Source organism: Natator depressus, chromosome 8 (genome assembly GCF_965152275.1).
Source record: "Natator depressus isolate rNatDep1 chromosome 8, rNatDep2.hap1, whole genome shotgun sequence".
Lineage (NCBI taxonomy): Eukaryota > Metazoa > Chordata > Testudines > Cheloniidae > Natator > Natator depressus.
This window is the reverse complement of record NC_134241.1, coordinates 43,970,815-43,995,720: the sequence shown is the minus strand read 5'-3', so window position 1 is coordinate 43,995,720 and position 24,906 is coordinate 43,970,815. Positions and strand designations below refer to the sequence as shown.

The 24,906-nt window shown below is 49.2% G+C and overlaps 1 protein-coding gene across 16 annotated transcripts in view; it reads right to left on the bottom strand.

Moving 5' to 3' along the window:
• PDE4DIP (phosphodiesterase 4D interacting protein) overlaps positions 1-24,906 on the bottom strand; it is a 153,528-nt gene that overhangs the window by 65,879 nt on the left and 62,743 nt on the right. For 5 of the 16 annotated variants that reach the window (XM_074960872.1, XM_074960881.1, XM_074960880.1 and 2 more), the window contains exons 9-15: positions 5,955-6,074; positions 3,190-3,309; positions 2,856-2,948; positions 2,474-2,689; positions 962-1,120; positions 474-587; positions 41-178 (exon numbers count right to left, since the gene is read on the bottom strand). In XM_074960872.1, the coding sequence (XP_074816973.1) occupies positions 41-178; positions 474-587; positions 962-1,120; positions 2,474-2,689; positions 2,856-2,948; positions 3,190-3,309; positions 5,955-6,074 (960 nt within the window). Of the gene's footprint in view, positions 1-40; positions 179-473; positions 588-961; positions 1,121-2,473; positions 2,690-2,855; positions 2,949-3,189; positions 3,310-5,954; positions 6,075-11,636; positions 12,861-24,906 lie in introns of those variants that run through there. The other 11 variants (XM_074960867.1, XM_074960870.1, XM_074960876.1 and 8 more) reach the window with 5 other exon arrangements.

Genomic DNA, 24,906 nt, shown 5'->3' with positions numbered 1-24,906 from the left:
TGCACAGGGGACACTACGCCAGGGAGGGGCTCACACTTACATGAATGGTGGCCTCATTGCTGGACAGGACGCTGCGCAGTCTCTCCAAGTCGTGCTCCCGCTCTCTCTCAGAGAGATGGAGCTGTCTCAGCTCTTGCTCTCTCTCTTCCACAGCAAAAAATTTTTGATCTATTGCTCGCTACAGGGAGAGAAAAGGAGACGTAGAGGTCATAGAGAAAGACTCCCTTGCGTGGGGACAGCATCCTGAATTCTCTCGCCATGCAGTCTACTTCACACTAGGTGGGAGAACTCAGCTCACTCTATGGGGGTGGGAAAGTGGGGACAGCCCCAGGGAAAGGGAGAAGAGGGGATACCAACCCGGGCAAGGGAGGTCAAAGCACAAGGGATGCTGTGCCTACCCACCCCCACAGGACCCCAGGGACTGAGCTCAGGGAAAGGACAGGGAAGATTGTGCTGGAATGTCCTGTGCTTACCTCTAGAGCAGCATCTCGGTCTTTGATTCGCTGCTGCAACTTCTCCAACATAGCGTCAGTCACCACAGGGTTCTTCTCCAAGCTCTGCCAACACTGCAGAAGTTCCCGGGATTCCTGAAAGGGCCCCATAAGCACACATCAGCACAGACACCAACATTACTGAGCCAGTGCAGGGATTTCTGAGGTCAGAGCAAGGAAAGGTCAGAGAACGTCTCTCTGACCTCACTCTCCTCTCCCCATACTCAAAGGATGGCAGAGTCCACAGGTCAGGTCAATGTTATTCTGTCTGATTCCCTCCCCAGTTAGGGCTCGCTAGTACGACTCAGCCCCAGGTACAGGTCCCTCCCTGTGGCTGTAGCCAGAGGGTCGCCCTCAGACTCCAATCTCTCTGAGGACAGGCCCTGGAGAGCTGCGCATGGTCACATGGTTGCCAGCACTCAAATACCAAGGTGAGCCTAATCCCTGATTCGCATCATTTTTCACCTCACCTGCAGAAGCTGTTCTTTGTGAGCCAGCCTCTGGCTCAAACGCTGAACACGCTGCTCCTGGGCCCGGATGTCACAGCACCTCTCCCCCTCCAGGGTCCGCAGCTGCTGAGCCTTGTGCTGCAGCTCTGCTTGTACCTGCTGCACAACACCGCGCAGCTCCTGAAAGGAAACACACTTCTCATTTCTTTGCCATAAGATGCTCACTTCCCCACTAGAAGCCAAAAGGCTAACAGGAAGCCCTGTCAGTCAGTCACACCAAAGATGGAGACAGCCTCAGGAGCTGCTGTTATCCTGTTAAAAATAAGGAGTCTGGTGGCACCTTAAAGACTAACAGATTTATTTGGGCATAAGCTTTCGTGGGTAAAAAACCCACTTCTTCAGAAGCATGTTATCCTGTTGAATCTCACACGGTAAAGGGCAGGCTGGGCTGCAGGAGAGGATACCACAGGTTCAGTAGAGTTCAGATGTTATAGGCTGCTGTCATTCAGATCAGAAAACTGAGAGCCTGACCTCCTTCCACAGGAGATGGGGATGCTAACCCTTCAGCAAGCATATGGATGGAGCACCGATGAATATCTCCACGTGGTTCGGCTTATGGAAGCTAGGCTCAGTACATGTGTAGCACACATATAGATGGAGATAGGATTTCCACAGCTGCATGGACAGATGTCAGTGTGGACCGTGGCTGAGTATGTCTCAAATTGGGGGTTCCGATTCCCTACCTCCATTGCTATGGAGTTTTATACATTTCCACATAGACACATCTGATTACTTACCTACATGCTGAGTAGGAGTTTTGTACAGCACAGCCACCAAAGCAAACTTTCAAATATTTATTACTTCTTTGAAATTACACAGAGACATTTAGTGATTTTTAAACTCTAAATCCGTCCATCTCACCAAAGTGACCAGCCACATGCCTCTTTAGTTCTACGTATTATTTTGTGCCCAGCGCAAGAACAGTGCAACTCTTAACTTCTTCAGAAAGTCACTATCAAAGCGGGTCCAACCACATGAAGTTTGGTAGTGAAACTGACAAGCAATTGGAATTAGGGTTCTGCACTCAATTCCCTAACTGCACTTTTTTTCCCCCGCAAAGTGAAAATTTGTTGGTGACTGCACAACTTTAAAACTGATGAAAACTTTCAACCTCAACTCTGGCTAGAAGAGGGGATTTAAAAAATGGTTTTTAAGTCTACCCCAGCTAATCCACTGAAGAAAGAGGAATACAGCATCACAAAAAGAAACAGGACATTTGTACCAGTTAAAACATACCAGTAAGTGCCACTACTGATCCACTGTATTCAGTCTCTGCACTGATTGTGTGCACGTACTATTGAATGTAAGCTAACACAAATTAGACAGAGAATGCACAGCACAGTACCCACTTAAGACATTCAGCTAATATAAGCATCATGAAGGTCATTGGTTTGCGTTCTTCATATGCAAAAACGCTTTACTGTCATTTGCATGTGGCATCAGGCCATGCTCAACTGCTGAAGCATGCCATACCTGATTGTGTTTCCACGACACCTCTTTCAGCTGCTGTTCCTCCTGCACAGCAGCCTCTAGAAGCTGGGTAGCTCTCCTGGCTTCAGCCAGTTGGTGTTCTTTCTGCCGCTGACCCCTCTTCAGCTGCTGTATCTCCAGCTGGGTGCAGAAGAGCGTGTTCTGCAGATCTAGCAGTGCCATGTGCTGCTGCTGGGAAGGGGATAGGCCCTCCGAGGTCTGACAAGAGAGAACAGAAACGTGAGAGTGTTTAAGCGTGAGCTCACAAGAGCTGTTCAGAACAATGAAGGAGCCTGTGACAGTGAAACACCCAAGGCTTTCCAATTTTCTTTTAAAGGCAAAGGCCCCTCACTTCTGGGGGATGGAGGGGCCCACAGGGAAGTACCTGCAAATGTCCAAGCTGGCTTCTATGTAACATGTCTCGTAGTTTGGCCATGGTCTCATTCTGCCCTTCAATCACATGATACAGCTCCTCTGTCTGCAAGATAGGGGATAGGACACCCAACCGTTAGCAAGCCCCACACCCCAAGGAGTCTTGGGCACAGATTGCCTCTGCCTGTTGTAAGTGCTTTGACAGAAACAAGTCACAGGAGAAATGAGCAAGGTCCAAGGATGACTGAAGGGTTCCTTCTGAATTGCCGCTAGAATAGCATGCTTCCCTGCATCCACATTTCCTATACAAGGGCACAGCACCGGCCCTCCCCAGCAGTGCTAGTTACCTCACTTTCTTTGCTCTTCAGGGCCTCATTCAGACTCTGGATTGTACGATCTTGTCTCTGGGATGCTTCCTGGACAGATTTTAATTCAAAATTCATCTCATTTAGCTTTTCCTGCAGCAACTGAACACACAGAACACAACGGTTTAGTTACCAAGCCCAAAAGGTCCTCAAATTGCCCCCAAGAATCCCTCCACACCATACTGAGTCCACAGAGCCCAGAGGTTCCTCTTTATTTCCCCAGACCAAGACCAAAGTGGCTCCCTCTGAAGTCTGGCTCTGCTGCTCCTGATCTGGGTGGAGAGAGTAGCAACAAGGCAATGCAAGGCCTTCCCTTCTTTCACAGGGACTGAGGCCAACTTCCAGCCACAGCTGCTGACTCTGGGGCTAGAGCACCCATGGGGGAAAAAAATAGTGGGTGCTGAGCTCCCACTGGCAGCCTCCCCATCAGCTTCCTCCCACCACCCCAGTGCGCCCTGTGGATCAGTGCCTCCCCCTCGCTCCCCATGCCTCCCCCCGCCGCAATCAGCTGCTTTGCAGCATGCAGGAGGCTGGGAGGGAGGGGGAGGAGCGAGGACATGGCGTGCTCGGGGGAGGGGACTGAACTGGGCAGGAAGAGGTGGGGCAGCGTGGAGCAGGGGTGGGAAGAGGCGGGGTGGGGATGGAGCCTTGGGGGAAGGGTGGAGTGGGGGCGAGGCCTGGGATAGAGCTGGGGTCACGCAGCCTCCGGCACTTTGGAAAGTCAGAACCTGTGCTTCCAGCCCCCAGTGATCCAGTCTGAGGGAGGGGCTGGAATCCTGGCCTCCAACCCCATGCATCTCAACACCTTGCGCATCCTCCCGGAGAGCCCTGCTTACTTTGTCTGATACAGTCTCCAACACTCAGCTGCCTAATGCCATTCCCAGTTTCGATTGCTCATTTCCCCAACCCTTTCAAAAGGGGAGGAGAGGTTCCAGCCCTTGGTACTCCTAGAGATCTGGAACCTCCAAACAGAACCCACATATCCCAGAGGCCACTTCCTTTCCCTCCAACTCACCCAGTACCGCTAGAGCATTACAGCTACATATTTACACTCTTCCTCCCTTTCTCCAGGTAGCACCCTCCATCCAGCCACTCACTCTTGCAGCAACTGCCTGGATTTAGGTAACACGATACTCGAGCAAATGCATGGTCCATCCAGCCCAGTGTCCTAGCTTCAACACAGTGAAATCCTCCCCAATGAGTCAGGACCACCTCAAGCTGGTGCAACACCCATGCTCTTTATTCCTGTGTCTGGTCCCCACCACCAAGCTCCAACTATTTACAGAGTATTTACAGGTTTGGCCTAGCACAGGCCTCCGTGGCAACAGGGTAGCAGGCTCCTGGCTCCTTCTGAGCCTACTCTCCCCTCTTGGCCTCCGCCCTGCCCTCCGGACTCACGGCCTCCCAAGCATTTAGCCCCTGTTAATGAGGCTGGCAGGTGGGGCCAGTTTCCAGGCCAGTCCTAGCTAGTTACCCAGCCCCAACCCATTTCCCTGATTGGGGCTGGAGTGGCAGGTGCTGATTAGCGGTTCCCCTGCCACACAGAAGTTTTGCAACATCATGGCTGGAGGGGAAGGTTGGTTTATGCCCTGAAACATGAGTGCCAAAGCACCTCCTATGTTTTCATCCTCACTAGTGTAATAGAAGATAAATCTTTCTCAATCCTGCTCAATTGCTTCCATAACAGCATGTGGAAGTGACTTCCACAGATTAAGTTGCTTAATAAAAGTGTTTATTTTAATCAGTTTTAAATGTTGCCTTTTAAACATCTTTTATTATGAGAAGGTAAATATCTATAATGGCCTTGATACCACACTCATTCTCAAATACTCCCAAATGACCATCTCTATACTGCTCATTAATTTATACACCTAGCACATTACCTCTTATTTGGCTTCTTTTGAAACTAAATTGCCCTTGTCTTTTTAATTTCACACCCCTAATCATTTTCACTGCTGTTCTCCAGACCTTTCTCTTTTGGAGTTATTCTTCCTGAGCGAGGCTGGCCAAACTGAACTTAAGTGTTCCAGCTATGGACGACAACGGATTTATACAAGGGCACCGTAACAGACTATATTTAGCAGTGTTAAGAAAGGGGTGGTAAAACACTTTGCAATTTTGCCTGCTGCTGCATGCTGAGCAGAAGTTTGCATGGAGCTGTTCACAATGACTTCTGTGGTGTTTTCCTGATCAGTTACAGTTAATTTACAGCACCACAGTGGGCATATATAAAACCAGCTATGCCTTCCCATGTGTATTCATTTAACCTGGCCATCTTCTTGTTCAGCTAATTTTTAATTCATGCCCTTTAAAGGACGCTAGGGTGGGCCCGTCTGCAGGCTGACCTCCTTCACCCCACACCAAAAGGAGGCCAGCTGTCTCCATGGCAGTTTCCCTCTCTTTGCCTGCAGAAGGCTCACCACAGAGAAGCAGTAGCCAAGAAGCCAGAGTGGGAGGGGCAGGCAGTGGGTGGAGCTCAGGGATGTAGGCATCTTTCTTCCAATGGCTCTATGGAGTCCCCCTGGCATGGGGGAAGGTCTTTCAAACACTGCTTTAGAACTGGCATAAGGAAGGAAGCTGCATAGCATAGCTATAGGAAAGGAAGCACATCCTAGCCTTGTTGAAGGCCAATAGCACCATCTCAGTTTGTGCAACTTCCAGTGCCTGCGATGACCCTTCATGGCTATTGCTAATTAAGGTAAACGAGAATCCTCAAGAAGCTGAACATGCTGCCAGTGAACAAATACCTTGTTGGTGGAATTGTACTGCTGGATTTTGTCCTGCAGCTCAGCAGCGTGCGATTCAGACACATGCCCACTCGCCACAGAGTCACACTGAGTCAGCTGCTGATGGTCCTCAGGCAGATTCTGGAGAGACAGAAGAGAGGATGGGTGGCCTGAGTCCTTTCTTGGTTTCTATTGAGTGCTCAGAGTGGTGGTGGCCCTCCTAACCATAGGCACCAACTCTGTGGGTGCTCCGGGACTGGAGCACCCATGGGGAAAAATTGGTGGGTGCTCTCCACCCACCAGCAGCTCCCCGCCCCACTACCCCAGCTCACCTCCACCTCCTCCCCTGAGTGCACCTTCCCCACTTCTCCCTGTAGCGCCCAACGCTTGCTGCTGCAAAAGAGCTGTTTCGCAGCGGCAAGCGTTGGGAGGGAGCAGGAACGCAGCGCGCTTGGGGAAGAGGCGGGGCCAGGGCGGGGATTTGGGGAAGGAGTCCAATAGGGGCAGGGAGGAGGCTGAGTTGGGACAGGGACTTTGGGGACAGGGTTGGAATGGGGGCGGGGCAGGGGTGGAGTCGGGGCGGGGCCAGGGTCAAGCACCCAACAGCGCCGGAAAAAGTTGGCGCCTATGCTCCTAATGTGGATTTCAAAACATCTGCTCCTTATAGCCACCTTCTCAACATCCTGCCACCTGCACCTCCACCCTCTCTTGCTGCATGTCTGGCTGATCCTTCAGGGACCTCCTCCCCTTCTAAGGGTCTGTTCTTGGCCCACCGTTCTCACTTTACACCCTCTCACTGGGTGATCTCATCTGTTCATACAGCTTCAACTACCATCTCCAGCCAGCAACTCACCAGTCTACTTCCCCCACTCCAATCCCGTCCCTCCCGTGTGCCTAGCGGTCAGCTTAACATGGCCGGAGGTGAATTTAGCTTCATTCTGAAACTCCCTTCACCTTAGACCACCACCAGTTCCTCAGCATATAACCCAGGATAATCGCTGCCTCCTCCCTTGCCGTCACACCCAGCCAGTCCTGACACTTCATCATCAGGACCTGACCTTTTCTGTCCGACCTAACAGCAAACACTCTTGTTCAGGTCCTTACCTCCTGTCCCTATTACTGTAATCTCCTTCTCAGGGGCCTCCCTGGCACCCACATCACCCCCCTCAATCCATCCAAAATGCTGCTGCTACTAAGATCACCTTCCTCACCACCAGACTGGAACCTATTTCCCACCCTCTTTGAATCACTAAACTGGCTCCTGTCTACACAATGTCCAGCCCAAGATTCTTGTAATCACCCTTCACGATTCTCCATAACTTAGCTGATCTCCTTCTGCACTCCCCATGCACTGCACTGATCTCCTCCTTCCACTCCCCGTGATGCCAACCTCAATGCCCTACTTTATCCACAAATATCATTGCCTGCTCCCACAACATGCATGGAATGCCCTTTCTAAGATGATTTGTGAGGCCAACACTTCTTGTTCGGGTCTCCCCACTTGCTTCTGCCACTAGGCCTGAAAAAGTTAGCCAAGACAGACATCAATTTACTTGGAAAGCAAAGAAAAAAAAAAAATCACACCTTCCTTGTCGCAGCATTCTGTGTGCCAGCCAGCACCCGCTGAGTAATCACATAACAATCTGATTGACACTTCTGTCATCGCCCTCCTTAGTGTCTCACTCCTTCACATCAAATTAGGCCTGTAAGCTCTCTAGGGCTGAGTTCAGACCCATTCTGTCTGGAAGGTGAGAAGCACGCTTTTGGCTATCAGCAGCAATAGTAAACAATGGTTATCAGGGAAAATGCAGCCGCTGCCCAGATTCACTATTGCCTTCCTGCTGAAGATTTGAGAATGCCTTGGCCAGACTTTCTGGACTAGGAGCAAGGAGACAACAAAGCCAGCTCCAGGCATCCCTACACACAGCTCACATGGCAGCTCACTTTAACTAGCTCTATTTCACTGAGTTTTCCTCTCCTATAACCATAGGAGATGGGTCGCTCAAAGGAGCGGGTGCTTCCCCAGCAACAGCAAGCATACAGAAGCCCTGAATGCCTGGGGGCAGCACACCGCTCTTCAGCCTTTGAACACTGGGTATTGTTTTCTCTCTGCTGACTGATTTTTGGTTCCAACCTTCTCCTGCTCCCCCCCCCCCCCCCCACCGCAGCCCCGTTCCTTCTCACCCTCCTGGTCCAGTCTGATATTCTTCTTTGCCTTCCTCCTTTATTCCCCACTCCCCGCCTCATATTCTCACCCTCCCCCTCAATGACCCTCTTCCCCTTCTTTCATCCCCCTCTTCCACTTTTCTGCTCCTGTTTTCTGCTCCTGCACCCCATCCTCTCATTTGCTCTCCCTCCATTCTTCTATAATAAGCTAAAGGGGGACAAAAACTGTACCAACAAGTCTATGACTAGCACCACCCTGACCACTTTGCTTCAATGCGATATTCCTTCCCCTCCCAAGCCTTTAATTTTTCCCAGTTTCAGATGTAAACTCTTCAGGGCTGGGAGGCTGGACCCTGTGTTTGTACAGCAAACAACATGGTGGGGAAATGATCCTGATACATGGCAATATAAATAAATCAAATAGCAAGAGCTGCAGAGGCACTGCTGCATTCTGTCTCTGGGTTGCAGTGAGATACTAAGCACCAACATCTCTGGTAGATTGGTGAGAGTGTACATGACCTCTGAAGGATGGAACAGCACGGACTGTGGGCTGAAGAGCAGAAAAGGGGGGAAGGAACCTTAAGGCAGCTCTGACAGCCAGAGATGACCCATATTCTACGAGGAGGCTGTTAACAAGAGTCACGCTGCTGGGAAAGCAATACAAGGAGCCCTCTGCATTTGAATAATAAAAACCTAAAAGTGGCCCAAAGCACTGACTGCAGTCATAGCTAGATGAGATCAGCTAGCTGCTGTGTCACAGCTAGTTACTGGTTAGAAAATCAAGAATTACTGGCCACTTGTTCTTCAGTCCCTCTGCTTTTGTAAGAGCCTAACATCAGGCCCCAAATAATAGATGTGAAAGGTTTAAAACAGATCATTTTGGCTGAGCTTTGAAATTTGGTCTAGATCTAGTCCTCAGGAGGGACAAGAGCCTTTGCTTGGTTGACAGCATATTTAATGCTGTAAGCAATGGGGCCAGCAATCACTTCTGAACAAGTGCCAGGGACTTAAGGTTTTAATAAAGCTCTGCACTCTGACAACCCTGCACATTGTTCTACCTGGCCTGATCAGGAGCCCCTGAGCACAGACAGAGGCTGCTGCTAGCACATCTTACAGGAGGCAAACTGTAACTTTTTAGTTAGGCTGCTGAAAAGGCACAAGGAAAAGCATAAATTCTCCTTCCTCCCCAATTACATTATTTTTAAAAATTAAAATATTTGAATAATTGATACACACTAGGAAATTTAAAAAAAAGAGAGAGAGAGCCATGACCAACTTAGAAGAGCCAAGTCGTGGCACTTAGGATCTGCCATCCTTAATTCTTCATTACTGGGGCACTACTGTACCAAAAACAGAATCTCTGCACCCCAGAATTTTTCTACATTGGCATTTTCTAAGTTCTCCCCCACAGTGCACCTGCAGCAGGGGCAGCAGCAATAGCAGCGTTAGCATAGATTGCCCACTTGCTTTTCATAACCACCATGTTGTCTAACCCTGCCAAGAGCAGGTTTGCACAGAACAAGGGTGAAAGCACTGGCAGCCAGTTTATGCCAGCATTGTTGCTACTGCCTCTGGAGCTGCAAGGCTGAAAGCGGTTTGACATTTTGCAGAAAATGCCAGTGCCAACCAGGCTTAAGAAGTCATCTGCCTATCAGCTCTTAATGCTCCGAGACATCCTAATTGCGATGAATGAACCTAAAAAGATTGCTATTCTAGGCAAGGAACAAAGACAAGAAGCCTATCAGCTTCTTAGGGCAATGCAACTCCTGTGATCAGCAGACTTCCATGTTAATGGAATGAACACAATATCTGGTTCTTGAAGAGTTGTTTTCATACTGGGGAAAAGAAGAAAAAAAACATTTATACAACAACTATTTACTTTGCTGGCAACTGACTTTCCATTTCTAGCATAAAAGCCATCTAGAGTGTGAGTAAGAGCTTTCTCCTTCTGCCAGATCCAGCACTGAATCCTTGAGTGTTGGTGATACCATGGCAACAAAATGTTAAGAAATTGGAAGTTGCAAATTCAACATGATGAATCACTGCAGAAACAGACATGTGACAAAGGCTAGAGTTTAGAAAAACCTTTGTAAATAACTCTGAGATGTAACAAAGATGATAAGACACGAGAGAAAGCCAAGCCATTTAAATCCATATACAAATTAACGTTTGTTCCACTCTTTAAAGATGTGCATTAAGAAAAAAAAATCTTATTAATACTGTACAAATGTCCCCAGTAATGAAAAATGACCAGTCAGGGATATAGAGACTATAGAATAGGGCAGAAGCTGCAGCACCGTTCCTCACTAGAAGGTTTTTCAGGTGGTGTCAGCAGGTCTTCAATCATGAGCTACAAGTGGATTGGCACTGAATTTGTTGCTTTTGTCAGTTTGTGTTCCTGCATAGCACAATTTCTACCCTGTCAATAAAGGCACGTCATAGCTGATGCAGAAAGAGTACAGGTCTCTGGAAAATGTCAGACTAGAAAAAGAATCAGCAGTGCTCTCTGAATAGGAAATGTATCCACTGGCTACAGTTGCCATAGTAATAAACAAGCATCTTTCTAGTCCCAGAGGCTAGCTGGCACATTAGACAGCACTAAGACTGCTAATGTGAATGCAATTAGACTGACATGGATATTCCTGAATTGAAGCTGACTAGGGCTTTCTATTCATTAACACAGTAGTAAAGTAGTTACAGGTGTAGTTTTCTGGCCACATACTAATCAGGATTTTAAAGCCTGGCAAAACAGAGAAAATCCAGAGCTATATGTGGACTGGAATCTACACAGCGGGCAAGACACCTGGAATTCCTCTGAAAGCAGAGTCTTCAACTCACAGGCTTTTGGTGGCATCTGCCACTAATCACTTGAACTTTTTAAAGGATCAGGAGGCAAACCAACTATCTAGAATGCCAGCCCTAAAATCATCCACTGAAGCAAATCCATCTCAAAGATGACAGTCTCTGTAGGTAACATACCAGTGTACTCCTGTGTGCTGTGTACATTTGAGGACTGATCCTTAGAGGGAGGATTATAGTTTAGGACTCTGTCTGAGAGGAGGAAAATTCCTGATACATCAGAACAGAGCAGTTATAAAGGCCAAAAGAAATCAGCACTTAGAAGAGGTCTCTGGCAGCTTACAATTCCCTTTAGTGGAACTTACAAATTTAAACCAAGTTATAGAGAGTAGCAAGGGAAAATAAAGTAGCAGTATTTGTTTGGTAGGAAACTAAAGGCAAACTAAAACTCAGACCCACACTAGTATACAGTCTTTGGAAGCAGCAGTAGAGAGAGATGTGAAGACATCAAGCCCCAGAGGGCTCACTTCTTCAAAACACAGCAGGGAGACAATACCTGATCATGGAAAAGGAACAGACTGCATAGAGGGGGTACAGTTAAATAGTTAATAGGCAGCGACCTATTCCTAACCTGAGTTTGGCTACACTTAGCTATCCATATGATCTCAGCACATCTGAATCCACAGTGGTCTCAGGATCAGTATTTTTTTTAAACTAATGTTGTACATTGACCTCTACCTGTACCCGAAGTGGCAGATAATCGTCACAGAGATCGTCCCACAGCTCCTGCAGGTCAGAAAGCTCCAAGGGAAAGTGTTTTGTGGCTGTACTGAGGAAACCAGAACCAGCATTCACTGAGCCAGGAAGAGCACTTCCATCCACCAGGTCACGGCTAGGCTTGGAACATGGCATGATGGATTTCACTGGGATAGGTAACCTGCTCCCTCTGGGACTCTGAACAGGCTTGTAGTCAAAAGCTTTGATCAGGCTAAGGGCTAGCTCCAACCTATTCCCATACAATGACGAGTTTGGAGTAGTACGGGCATCTGAGGAATCATCACACTTCTCACTCCCTTTTACACCTTTGTCTGCTTCCTCATCCTTCTGTCGTGGAGGGCTGACCTCCACTGTTGCGTCCAAGGATTCAACAGAGGACCCAGGAGTCCCCTCCTCCATGCTTTCTTCTTCCACAGGCACCTTGGCATTTCCTGAGTCAGCAGTTATAGGTTCACAAACAGAGGATTCCTCATTGCATATGCTAGCTGGCCACCTGGTGGAAGGCCCACAAGAGATACTCCTGGCCACCTTTCGTGGGACTCTGCAAATCGCTTCATAGTCAGCATCTGCAACACGTAACACAGCACAGCCATGGCATCGCCTTGGGCGGTTACCCACACTCTCCGAAGCGTGACAGCTATGCGATTCTAGGATATGTTCGTCATGCTCTGTCCAGCATTCAAATCCAGAATAGGCAAAGTCCTCCTGAAGAAGGGCCGTGTATCTGATATCAGGCAGGCCAGAAATGTCCACAGTCACATCCCCAACAACTTTGTCATCAATACCAGAGTTTTCATTATTCCTCCTGTACATGCTGGCAATGCAAAACTTGAGGCGATCCTTCTCCACCAGCAGCTTCTGTAAACGCTCAATGGAGAGGGCTTCGATGCGAGCGATGACCGTGTCAAACCTGTAGATGCGGTCCAGCATGAACGCACATTTGCTGCAGGCAAATTCAGCTTTGCCATCTCGGCAGAGCTCCTTGCCCAGGACATGGGAGAGAAGCACCTGCAAGTTGAGCTTGGCAGCCGTGTGGAATATCCAGCGTCTCTGGTTGCCACAGAGCTCCCGGGCGCAAATCCGGCAGATCTCCCTCATCTTCCTCCTTAGCACCCAGACCCACACCCAGGCCTGCTGGGGGAGTCCTCCCTGCTCACGCAGTAGATCTCCTGGGGGCATTCACTGGGACCCCCATATCTCATAGGCTCCCCCCACCTTGGGGATCCCCCTCACCTCACAGGCTGACTCCAGGGATCCCTGACCCCACAGGCTGCCCCCCACCCTGGAGATCCCCAATCTCACAAGCTGACACCAGGGACCCCTGACCCCACCTTAGGCTCCCCCTGGCCCCCCAGGCTGACCCCCTTAGGGAACACCCTGATCCCTCAGGCTGTCTCAGGGACCCCTCAGGCTTCCCCCAGAGTCCCCCTGACCCCACAGCCCTTCCCTTGGCGATCCCTGACCCACCCCGCCTGTGGCTCGGGGCGCGGCCCGAAGCGGGGCTGGGCAGGGCGCGGCCGGCCGTGAGGAGGCAGCAGCCCGCCACGACACCTCCCGCCGCCCGCGAGGCGCCTCCTGCCACTGAGGCTCTTTGATTACGGCTCAGATTTCAAGATGGCTCCGCCGCGCATGCGCGCCCGGCCGGGATTTCTGGGAGTTGTAGTTTCTATCCTCCGCTCACAGCCTAGTAGCGCCTGCGCAGAGGGAGCCGCGCTGTAAAGCGGGTCAAAGGATGGTACAGTCTCCCCCTACCATCCGCCCCCCGCCCCAGTTCTCATGGGAGATTCAGCACAAAACCCAGCAGCCAAGAGGATCCTCAGTGCCACACAGAGAACCCTCCCTCCCCACAGCGCTCCCCCGCCTGAGCAATGCCCTCTGCAAACCAGTGACCCCACTGCACACCCAGCCAGTGACCATGCCATGCAGTGCCACCTGCCCTACCTTCCTGCAGCCAGGGCCTCTCACCACCTGCTGTGCCAGCCACCCACAACTCACCAAGTGTCCTCACCCGCTGCCAGCCACCAGCCACTGTGTGCCGCGGCACTTCCCACCTGTCGCCCAGGTACACGCACATCACCAGCCTCCTGCTACCAGCAGGCCCTGGTACCACTCAACCCACACGTCAGTGCCAGCCACATGTTCCACCATTGCGCACACCCCCAGCACCAGCCATACTTACCAATGGGCTCCTCACTCTACCCAGCATCACATGCGGACAGGAGTTGCCCAACACTCAATCCTATGGGCTGCTGACCACTACCTACCAACCAAGCCCAACCAGTACCAGCCCCCTCCTGCCAGGGCTCCAGCCAACACATCCAACACCCTGCAGCACCTATATCCACCTGCCATGTACCCCCCACCTGCTCACACAGCTCCCTGTGCCACTATCCCAAAGCCCTGCACAATAGTAGCACCCACTCTATCCAGTACACTGCCACTTTCAGAGCTAAAACTTTAGTCGTTCAGGGATGTGAAAAAACACACCCCTGAGCGACAAAAGTTTTAGTGCTGAAAAGCACCAGTATAGACAGCGCTTTATCACTGGGAGCACCACAGTGCCATCACGGGGGGGTGAGAGTGGGGGAGAGAGGACCACTGCTGCAGACGCGCAAGCCGCATAGGTGCCAGGGCGGAAGCCGCAGTCTTGGAGAAGTCCCTCCCTTGATTCCCTGCTGACCCTCAGCAGCGAGATATCTTCTATAATGATCACATCCTGTGGAAAGGATGGGGACAGGAATGATTATCAGCCCCTCCCCCCCCCGCCCCAGTGCTGGATCTCCCCAAGAGCCACGTGCCCAGTGTACAGAAGGGTCTGGGAAGACTGATTTATCCTGCCCCTGCGGCTACTCACCATTTGGGGGGTCTTGTGGCTCATGTGTGCTTCCCTGGGGTCAGCCAGTTAGTGACAGGTGTGTGAGTACTTGCTGTGTTTTAAATCACTGAATCAGTGTTCTCTGTGTTGTAAAAAATACTGCTTCTGTAATATGTTGTGTTTAAACTTCACAGAGATGACCTTGGGAGCCTAGCCTCCCTCTTTGTTACCAGTGGCTGAACGGCTGCACAGAATTAGAAAGCAGCCAAGAACTAAGGAGGACTTTCTGCATGATGTTACAATGCACTCCACAGGAATTGAAGGAGTGGCAGGACAGCAAGAAGAGGGACTGAAAGGAGAATGACAGGTTTCAGAGTAGCAGCCGTGTTAGTCTGTATCTGCAAAAAGAAAAGGAGGACTTGTGGCACCTTTGTTAATCTCTAAGGTGCCACAAGTCCTCCTTTTTTTTTTTTTTTTTTTTTGAAAGGAGAATGCGGAACACCAGAATGAAGCCACGGAGCCGCTCTTAAAGGTTATGGAGCTACAAGCAGACATGCTCCAGGTGATACTAGCTCTTCAAACCGAGCAGCTCTGCGCCCACCCTCCCCTGCAGCCGCTGTCACAACTCTCTTTCCCATGCACCCCCCAGACACCGCTAACACACTCTTATCAACCTCCTGGCTCCAGTCTATATCCCTGGCATTCCACTCCTCCCCCATCACAGTCCAGCATTGCGGACTCCCACTATTCACTGCACTCAACACCCATCCCTCTGCAGTTTGGCCCTGAAAAAGTACAGTACCCGCTGCATTGTACTCCAAAGGAGAAGGTTGGATATGATCCCTGGACATACACAAATCTTTAGCCATCCTGGGACACCCCTTCCCCCATCCTCCTCACTGATGATGGGTTTTTTTGGTTTGCTTCTCTCCTCCAGTTGTTGTTTTTTAATAAAAGAATTGTGTTGGTTTGAAAGCAATCATTATTTTATTAATTAAAAGCAAAAAGAGCCCTGCAAAGCAACATACAATTATGTTAAACCCACATATTGCATCGTCGGCACCAATCACCTCCTAGCATTACAAGCACTGCACTCCCGAGCACAGCAACAAATATTAGTGCCTTTCAGCTTCAAATTGCTGCCTCAAGGCATCCCTGATCCTTGTGGCCCCGTGCTGCGCCGCTCTAATAGCCCTGGTCTCTGGCTGTTCAAACTCAGCCTCCAGGCGCTGAGCCTCTACAGTCCAGCCCTGAGTGAAGCTTTCACCCTTCCTTTCACAAATATGATGGAGCGTACAGCATGCGGCTATAAGCATAGGAATATTGTCATCTGCCAGGTCCAGCTTCCCATAGAGGCAGTGCCAGCAGGCTTTTAAACAGCCAAAACCACATTCAACAGTCATTCTGCACTTGCTCAGCCTGTTGTTGAACCTCTCCTTGCTTCTGTCATGTTGCCCCATGTATGGCTTAATAAGCCACGGCATTAAGGGGTAGGCAGGGTCTCCCAGGATCAAAACGGGCATTTCGACTTCCCCTATGGCGATCTTCTGGTCCGGGAAGAAAGTCCCTGCTTGCAGCTTCTTGAACAGGCCAGTGTTCCGAAAGATGTGTGCGTCATGCACCTTCATGGACCAGCCTGTGTTAATGTCTATGAAACGCCCACGGTGATCCACAAGCGCCCAGTGAACAATTGAGAAATACCCCTTGCGATTAATGTACTCAGTAGCTAGGCGGTCTGGTGCCAGAATTGTAATATGCGTGCCATCTATCTCCCCTCTGCAGTTAGGGAAGCCCATTTGTGCAAAGCCATCTACAATGTCACGCACATTGCCCAGAGTCACGGTCTTTCAGAGAAGGATGCAATTAATGGCCCTGCAGATTCCCGTCAACATGAGTCCAATGGTAGACTTTCCCACTCTGAACTGATAAGTGACGATCGGTAGCAGTCTGGAGTTGCCAGCTTCCACAGTGCAATCGCCACGCGCTTCTCCAACGGTAGTGCAGCTCTCATTCTCGTGTCTTTGCACCGCAGGTCTGGGGCGAGCCCATCACACAGTCCCATGAATGTGGCTTTCCTCATCCAAAAGTTCTGCAGCCACTGCTCGTCATCCCAGACATGCATCACGATGTGATCCCACCGCTCAGTGCTTCTTTCCCGAGCCCACAAGCAATCTCATGGTACAGCTACTACGCGTGGTGAGATCAATGTCACACTCCTCTTGCCTTTGTAGTTTAAGGAATAACTCCACTGCCACTCGTGACGTGTTGGTCAGAGCAAGCAGCATACTGGTCAACAAAAAGAAAAGGAGTACTTGTGGCACCTTAGAGACAAACCAATTTATTTGAGCATAAGCTTTCGTGAGCTACAGCTCACTTCATCGGATGCATAAAAGTGGAAAATGCAGTGAGGATGTTTTTATACACACAGACCGTGAAAAAATGGGTGTTTATCACTTCAAAAGGTTTTCTTTCCCCCCAGCCCACTCTTCTGCTGGTAATAGCTTATCTAAAGTGATCACTCTCCTTACAATGTGTATGATAATCAAGGTGGGCCATTTCCAGCACAAATCCAGGGTGATTAAAGTCACTATGGAAGCAAAGAGAAAAGGAGTACTTGTGGCACCTTAGAGACTAACCAATTTATTTGAGCATAAGCTTTCGTGAGCTACAGCTCACTTCATCGGATGCATACTGTGGAAAGTGTAGAAGATCTTTTTATACACACAAAGCTTGAAAAAATACCTCCCACCACCCCACTCTCCTGCTGGTAATAGCTTATCTAAAGTGATCACTCTCCTTACAATGTGTATGATAATCAAGTCGGGCCATTTCCAGCACAAACCCAGGTTTTCTCTCCCCCCCCCACTCCCCCCCCCACACAAACCCACTCTCCTGTTGGTAATAGCTTATCTAAAGTGACCACTCTCCTTACAATGCGTATGATAATCAAGGTGGGCCATGTCCAGCACAAATCCAGGGTTTAACAAGAACGTCTGGGGGGGGGGGTAGGAAAAAACAAGGGGAAATAGGTTACCTTGCATAATGACTTAGTCACTCCCAGTCTCTATTCAAGCCTAAGTTAATTGTATCCAATTTGCAAATGAATTCCAATTCAGCAGTCTCTCGCTGGAGTCTGGATTTGAAGTTTTTTTGTTGTAATATCGCAACTTTCATGTCTGTAATCGCGTGACCAGAGAGATTGAAGTGTTCTCTGACTGGTTTATGAATGTTATAATTCTTGACATCTGATTTGTGTCCATTTGTGTAGCTCAGGAAAGCTTATGCTCAAATAAATTGATTAGTCTCTAAGGTGCCACAAGTACTCCTTTTCTTTTTGCGAATACAGACTAACACGGCTGCTACTCTGAAACCTGTCATACTGGTCAACAGTTTGGGATCCATTCCTGCTGCCCAAAGAGGCAGGGTGCGCAGTACACAAACCGTTGACAGATGGCGCCAAATGTGGAAGCACAGGGATTGCTAGGATGCGAAGCAATGCATCAGGGGGCATTGGGACAGGACCCAGGATGCCTTGCAACCCCCTCCGCCTTCTCACAACTCTTAGCAGCAGAAGAGAAATAGATGCTCTGTGGGATAGCTGCCCAGAGTGCACCGCTCTGAATACCGCTGCAAGTGCCACAAATGTGAACACGCTATTGCAGGCAGCTGACACACAACAGCGGTTTCCCGTCAATGCTCTCTGAGCGGCGCTGTAACTCCCAGTGCTGTAACTCTGCCAGTGTAGATGTGCCGTAAATGTAAGACAACAAGCAGATGGATACAGCAGACAAAGGGGAGAGTGTGACCCAGGGATCTCTTGATGCCAACTGGCAGTGGACACAGGCGATGCACTGGATTCTACAGGGATCCCTGTGTCAGACACATGCACAATAATTCACTAAGGGGTGGTATGTGAGGTCTCTCTTTCTCCCCAAGAGCCCACGGGTCATCATAATCATTGCAAAATGTGTGTACGGATAATGTTTAAGGAGTTAGATAACTGTACTGAAAACTGTTCTTAAAATCTGGGAGGTGAGGCAGGTCATCAGAAGGTGACAAACCTCAGACATGTTTGTTACAGGCAGGAAGTGACAGATGCTTATCTCTGCGTCTGATCAGGTATGCCTGTTCACCTACTGAACCAAATGCCAATCAAGAGATTGTGAAATCTTCATGAAAGGAAACATATAGGAAGAGAATGGATTGTGGGGGTATAGCTGAGGGTGCAGAGACACAACCTGGATCTTTCATATGGGAGGCAAGCTGACAGCATGACATCCTATGAATGGAAGATCACAGCCAGTGCTAGCTGTAAAATGTAGGAAAAATGCCTTTTGCTCTGTAAGGCATGACAGTAACTAGCTAAGCATCAGGGGGTAGCTGTGTTAGTCTGTATGCACAAAAACAGCAAGGATTTATTTGGGCATAAGCTTTCGAGGGTAAAAAACCACTTCTTCAGATGCATGGAGTGAAAATTACTGATGCAGGCATATATATACTGACACATGAAGAGAAGGGAGTTACCTCACAAGTGGAGAACCAGTGTTGACAGGGCCAATTCGATCAGGGTGGATATAGTCCACTCCCAATAATTGATGAGGAGGTGTCAATTCCAGGAGAGGCAAAGCTGCTTTTGTAGTGAGCCAGCCACTCCCAGTCCCTATTCAAGCCCAAATTCATGGTGTTAAATTTGAAAATGAATTTTAGTTCTGCAGTTTCTCTTTGAAGTCTGTTTCTGAAGTTTTTTTGTCCAAGTATGGCTACTTTTAAATCTGTTATAGAATGTCCAGGAAGACTGAGGTGTTCTCCTACTGGCTTTTGTATGTGACCATTCCTGATGTCCGATTTGTGTCCATTTATTCTTTTACACAGAGACTGTCCTGTTTGGCCAATGTACATGGCAGAGGGGCATTGTTGGCATATGATGGTATACATAACATTAGTAGATTCGGATTTGATAGCTGCTTTCAGGATTTGATAGCTGCTTTCAACTACCTGAAAGGGGATTCCAAAGAGGATGGCTCTAGACTGTTCTCAGTGGTAGCAGATGACAGAACAAGGAGTAATGGTCTGAAGTTGCAGTGGGAGAAATTTAGGTTGGATATTAGGAAAAACGTTTTCACGAGGAGGGTGGTGAAACACTGGAATGCGTTACCTAGGGAGGTGGTGGAATCTCCTTCCTTAGAAGTTTTTAAGGTCAGGCTTGACAAAGCCCTGACTGGGATGATTTAGTTGGGGATTGGTCCTGCTTTGAGCAGGGGGTTGGACTAGATGACCTCCTGAGGTCCCTTCCAACCCTGATATTCTATGATTCTATGATTCTAGATGTGCAGGTGAATGAGCCCCTGATGATGTGGCTGATGTGGTTGGGTCCTCTGATGGTGTTGCTAGAGTAGATATGGGGACAGAGTAGGCAACGAATTTTGCTACAGGGATTGGTTCCTGGGTTAGTGTTTCTGTGGTGTGGTGTGTGGTTGCTGGTGAGTATTTGCTTCAGGTTGAGGAGCTGTCTGTAAGCGAGGACTCGCCTGCCTCCCAAGGTCTGGGAGAGTGAGGGATTGTTTTCCAGGATAGGTTGTAGATCATTGATGATGCGCTGGAGAGGTTTTAACTGGGGGCTGTACGTGATCGCCAGTGGTGTTCTGTTATTTTCCTTGTTGGGCCTGTCCTGTAGTAGGTGACTTCTGGGTACCCATCTCGCTCTGTCAATCTGTTTCCTCACTTCCCCAGGTGGGTATTGCAGTTTTAAGAATGCTTGATAAAGATCTTGTAGGTGTTTGTCTCTGTCTGAGGGATTGGAGCAAATCTGGTTGTATCTTAGGGCTTGGCTCTAGACAATGGATTGTGTGATGTATCCTGGATGGAAGCTGGAGGCATGTAGGTAAGTATAGAGGTCAGTAGGTTTCCGGTATAGGGTGGTGTTTATGTGACCATCACTTATTTGCACTGTAGTGTCCAGGAAGTGGATCTCTTGTGTGGACTGGACCAGGCTGAGGTTGATGGTGAGGTGGAAATTGTTGAAATCCAGGTGAAATTCTTCTATAGCCTCCTTCCCGTGTGTCCATATGATGAAGACGTCATCAGTGTAGCACAAGTAGAGGAGGGGCTCTAGGGGACGAGAGCTGAGGAAGTGTTGTTCTAAGTCAGCCATAAAAATGTTGGCATACTGTGGGGCCATGTGGGTACCCATAGCAGTGGAACTGACTTGAAGGTATAAGTTGTCCCCAAATCTGAAATGGTTGTGGGTGAAAACAAAGTCACAAAGCACAGCCACCAGGTGTGCCGTGACCTTAGCAGAGATACTGTTCTTGACAGCTTGTAGTCCATCCTTGTGTGGACTATTGATGTAAAGAGCTTCTACATCCATGGTTTCCAGGATGGTGTTTTCAGGAAGATCACCAATGCATTGTAGTTTTCTCAGGAAGTCGGTGGTGTCTCAAAGATAGCTAGGAGTGCTGGTAGCATAGAGTCTGAGGACAGAGTCCAAATATCCAGATAATCCTGCTGTAAGAAATGCCTGAGATGATGGGGCGTCCAGGGTTTCCAGGTTTATGGATCTTGGGTAGCAGACAGAATACCCTTGGTCGGGGCTCTGGGGGTGTGTCCATGTAGATTTGTTCCTGTGCTATAGCAGAGAGTTTCTTGAGCAGATGGTGTAGTTTCTTTTGGTAACCCTCAGTGGGATCAGAGGATAGTGGCCTTTAGAATGTGGTGTTGGAGAGTTGCCTGGCAGCCTCCTGTTCATAATCTGACCTGTTCATTATGACTACAGCATCTCCTTTCTCAGCCCCTTTGATTATGTCATCAGAGTTGTTTCTGAGGCTGTGGATGGCGTTGCGTTCTGTACGGCTGAGGTTATGGGGCAGGTGATGCTATTTGTTCACAATTTCAGCCTGTGCACGTCTGCAGAAGCACTCTATGTACAAGTCCAGTCTGTGATTTTGACTGTCAGGAGGAGTCCAAGCAGAATCCTTCTTCTTGTAGTGTTGGTAGGAGGGTTCCTGTGGGTCAGCGCACTGTTCAGTGGTGTGTTGAAAATATTCCTTGATTCGGAGATGACGAAAGTAGGCTTCCAGATCAGCGCAAAACTGTATCATGTTTGTGGGGGTGGTGGGGCAGAAAGAGAGTCCCCAAGATAGGACAGTCTCTTCTGCCAGGCTAAGTGTGTGGTTGGATAGATTAACAATATTGTTAGGTGAGTTGAGGGTACCACTGTTGTACCCCCTGTGGCATGTAGGAGTTTAGATAGTTTACTGTCCTTTTTCCTCTGTAGAGAAGTGAAGTGTGCATTGTAAATGGCTTGTCACATTTTTGTAAAGACCAGCCATGTGGAAGTTTGTGTGGAAGGTTGGTTTTGTGTGAGAGTCTCCAGTTTTGAGAGCCCATTCTTGATCTTCTCCTGTCTGCTGTACAGGATGCTGATCAGGTAACTAGCTAAGTACATCTAGGTTCTAGAATGCGTGTTATTATTTTATATATAACCAGAATACTCCAATACTTCTACTTGCTGTCACTTGAATCTCTAGCCTTTGTTAAATAAAACCTGTACCTGTTTTCACTCTAATCATGTCTAAGTGCTGGGTGTGAAGCGGCATGGTGATCTGAGGTGGGACTGGTAAGCTGGGGTACACTGCTTCTTTGGGAGCAGCGCATCGGTAAATCCTGTGAGGGGCCAGTGAATCAGGGGCTGGACATTCCAGGGAGATGCTCGGGGGTTGGAGTGTGCCCACCGCTAACCTGGAGAGAGAGATCAGGGCCTGTGTAGGCCTAGAGGGCGTTACTTGTGTTGCTGTGGAAGGTGGAGTTGGGGAGCTGGCCTATGGCAGGTAAAGACAAGGCCTCCTCACACTAATGGTAGGTGGTAGCCAGGTATCTCAAAGCCCTGGATACTTCTGGGGAAGCATGATAGGGAGCATAAGGAAACAGTGAGACAATACTGGTCAGCATGAGATAGAAAGGCCTCAGCACACCGGCTGCCTAACCCCTGTTGGGTTTCTCGGAGGCCGTGGCAGAGTGGAGTTTGACGGAGGGGTTTGGAGGACAGTGAGTGGGATGCTCCTCCCAAGCGGAAGGGTCAGTGCGGGAGAAAGCATAGAGGAGCCTGTTGAAAATGTTTGAAATGGGCAATGGAGATGGGCCCCGCTCCTGGCACAAAGGCTGGGAATTGGTCTCTCAGTTCTGTGTAACATAGGGGTGTTGTGATGTGGACTCTGGCTATGCACCTCCAGACTCATGCCAAAAAGGCCACTGCAGAGCACACATGAGCTGATGCAGGCAGGGTTCAGGCTGAACAACTTAGTGAAAATTAGAAAAAAAAGTTTGATAAAAAACAATTAACGGCAGAGTAACAAATCAGCAACCCCACAAACCCGAGTACGCAGCCATGGAGGAGACAGGAATCCAAATGAGGGCCCAGTGATTCCAGCCTTTTGTGTACAGAGAGGAGGAGGAGGTGGGGTAATGGACTGCCTCACCTGCTGAGGGAAGAGGCAAGCACAGGGACCCAGATTGGTTGCCCTTCCGCAGTAGGTGGGGTAATGGATCGGTCAGGGTCGAGTCCCCTCGAGGTAGGCACGGATTTCCCCTGGGGGCCCATAAACAGCTCAGAGAACTTGTAATCTACGGGGAAGACCCATGGAGTTGGCAGATCAGTGTGCCAGCTGCCAAGGCACAACCTGTGCTCTGGGGCACCAAGCTGCTCCCACACTGTGCGACCCAGCAGGACAGGTGGCGCCTCACTGCAGAGCACGGAAGCGGAGCTGCCAAAGGGAGGCTTTTTCATGCCGTGTTTTTAGCAGGCAGAGGTATTGCCTGCCTGGGGTCTGGCAGAGGAGGTGCAGCCTGCACCCTGCTGTAGCTCCCCAGCTCGTGATTGTGCTCCAGGCTCGAAGCTTTCATAGGCCCTTTTGTTTGCAAAGAAACACTCCACATGTAAACACAGCAAAATAGAGATGCTGAACTGATACAGGTTTATCCACACAGCAGGAGCCCTTAGCTCAGAGAGCTGAGCTTTCGGGCCTGTAGTTGGTGTCAGGTCCTGGGCCAGCTGGAACCAAAGATCTCAATGCAAGAGAGGCCTTGAGGCATGGACCCCTACCTATCTATAGAGTTTTCTACAGCACCCATCACCTTCCTAATGAGTGCACCACCATCAGCAGCACCAAACACCCACAGACTCATCTTAGAAACTGGAAGTGCCAGAGGATTAGCGAACAACAATGTTGCTATTAAGAGATAAGAAGAAGCTACATGGTTCAAGCTGACCCCAGTAGCCCTGGGGCCAGTGGTAGCCAATACAGCGATCCTGGGGAAGCAATATCCCTGACAAGGACAGGCTGCTGGAGCAACAGGGGGAGCTAATGTTCCACAGCAAGAACTGGTGTGAGACCCCAGCTGCCAATCACTCACTCACACACACTCACTCACTGACTCACTCACACACACACACACACACACACACACACGGAACCACAGTTGGGGGACCTGCACCAGCCATATGCAACAGCCCAGGCCCAAGACAAGGGATCTGTTGCAATTAGGATCTCCAATATGTCCATTTCCTTACAAGCAGCATTTCAGCTGCCATTATTAAAGGGCTGCGCCTCCTGGTATTTTGACATCAGCAGGAATACCTCAAACTGAAGAACCACAGGTGAGTTAATTCCTAATATCAGAGTCTTGTATTTGTGCATTTGCCAAAAGATTTCTGAGTACCACTGTCAAACCCTTTCCAGGAACACAGGTCAATCAGGATGGAGAGTGTGGAGCCCTCCCAGGTGTTCCATATGTCCAAGGTTGTTAAATCCCAATTCAGCTCCAAGTCTGATATAAAATATAAACACGTCCCTTTCCCCCAGGCACCACCAACAGAAATCTACATCACTGATCAGTAATAGTTCTGTGCATATGCCACATCCGCAAACCCAGGTTCATTTTCCCTCCATCCTTGCTGCTTTGGTGTCTCTGTATCCTCGAGAGAGCCTGGGCCCTCTTCACTGATGTTGGGGCTCATTCTCTGTTGCCCTTCCCACAGTCTCTGTACCTTAGGATGCAGGCAGTGAAGTTTGCCTAGGAGTAACTGCCCAGCATAAGCCTCCAAGAATGTGGCTTTGAGGAGGCAATATATTCAGAGAACCCCATCAGCTGCTGGTTAGTAATCTAGTTTGATCCCTTCATGGCACTGAAAGCCTTACTGATGCTTGGAGCTAGCTTTTCAGAGGGTATTTTAAGACCTCAGTTTAAAACTGCACATGTAGGCAATAATTAGGAAGAGCAAGAAACATTACAGGATTAGACCATAATTCTCTACACATTATGGTCTAATTCTGTAATTTTTCTCTTTTTTTTTTCTTTTCATAATTGTAAACAAGCCACAATGCAGCAAGACAACCCCAGATATACCAGGGATTGGAAAAT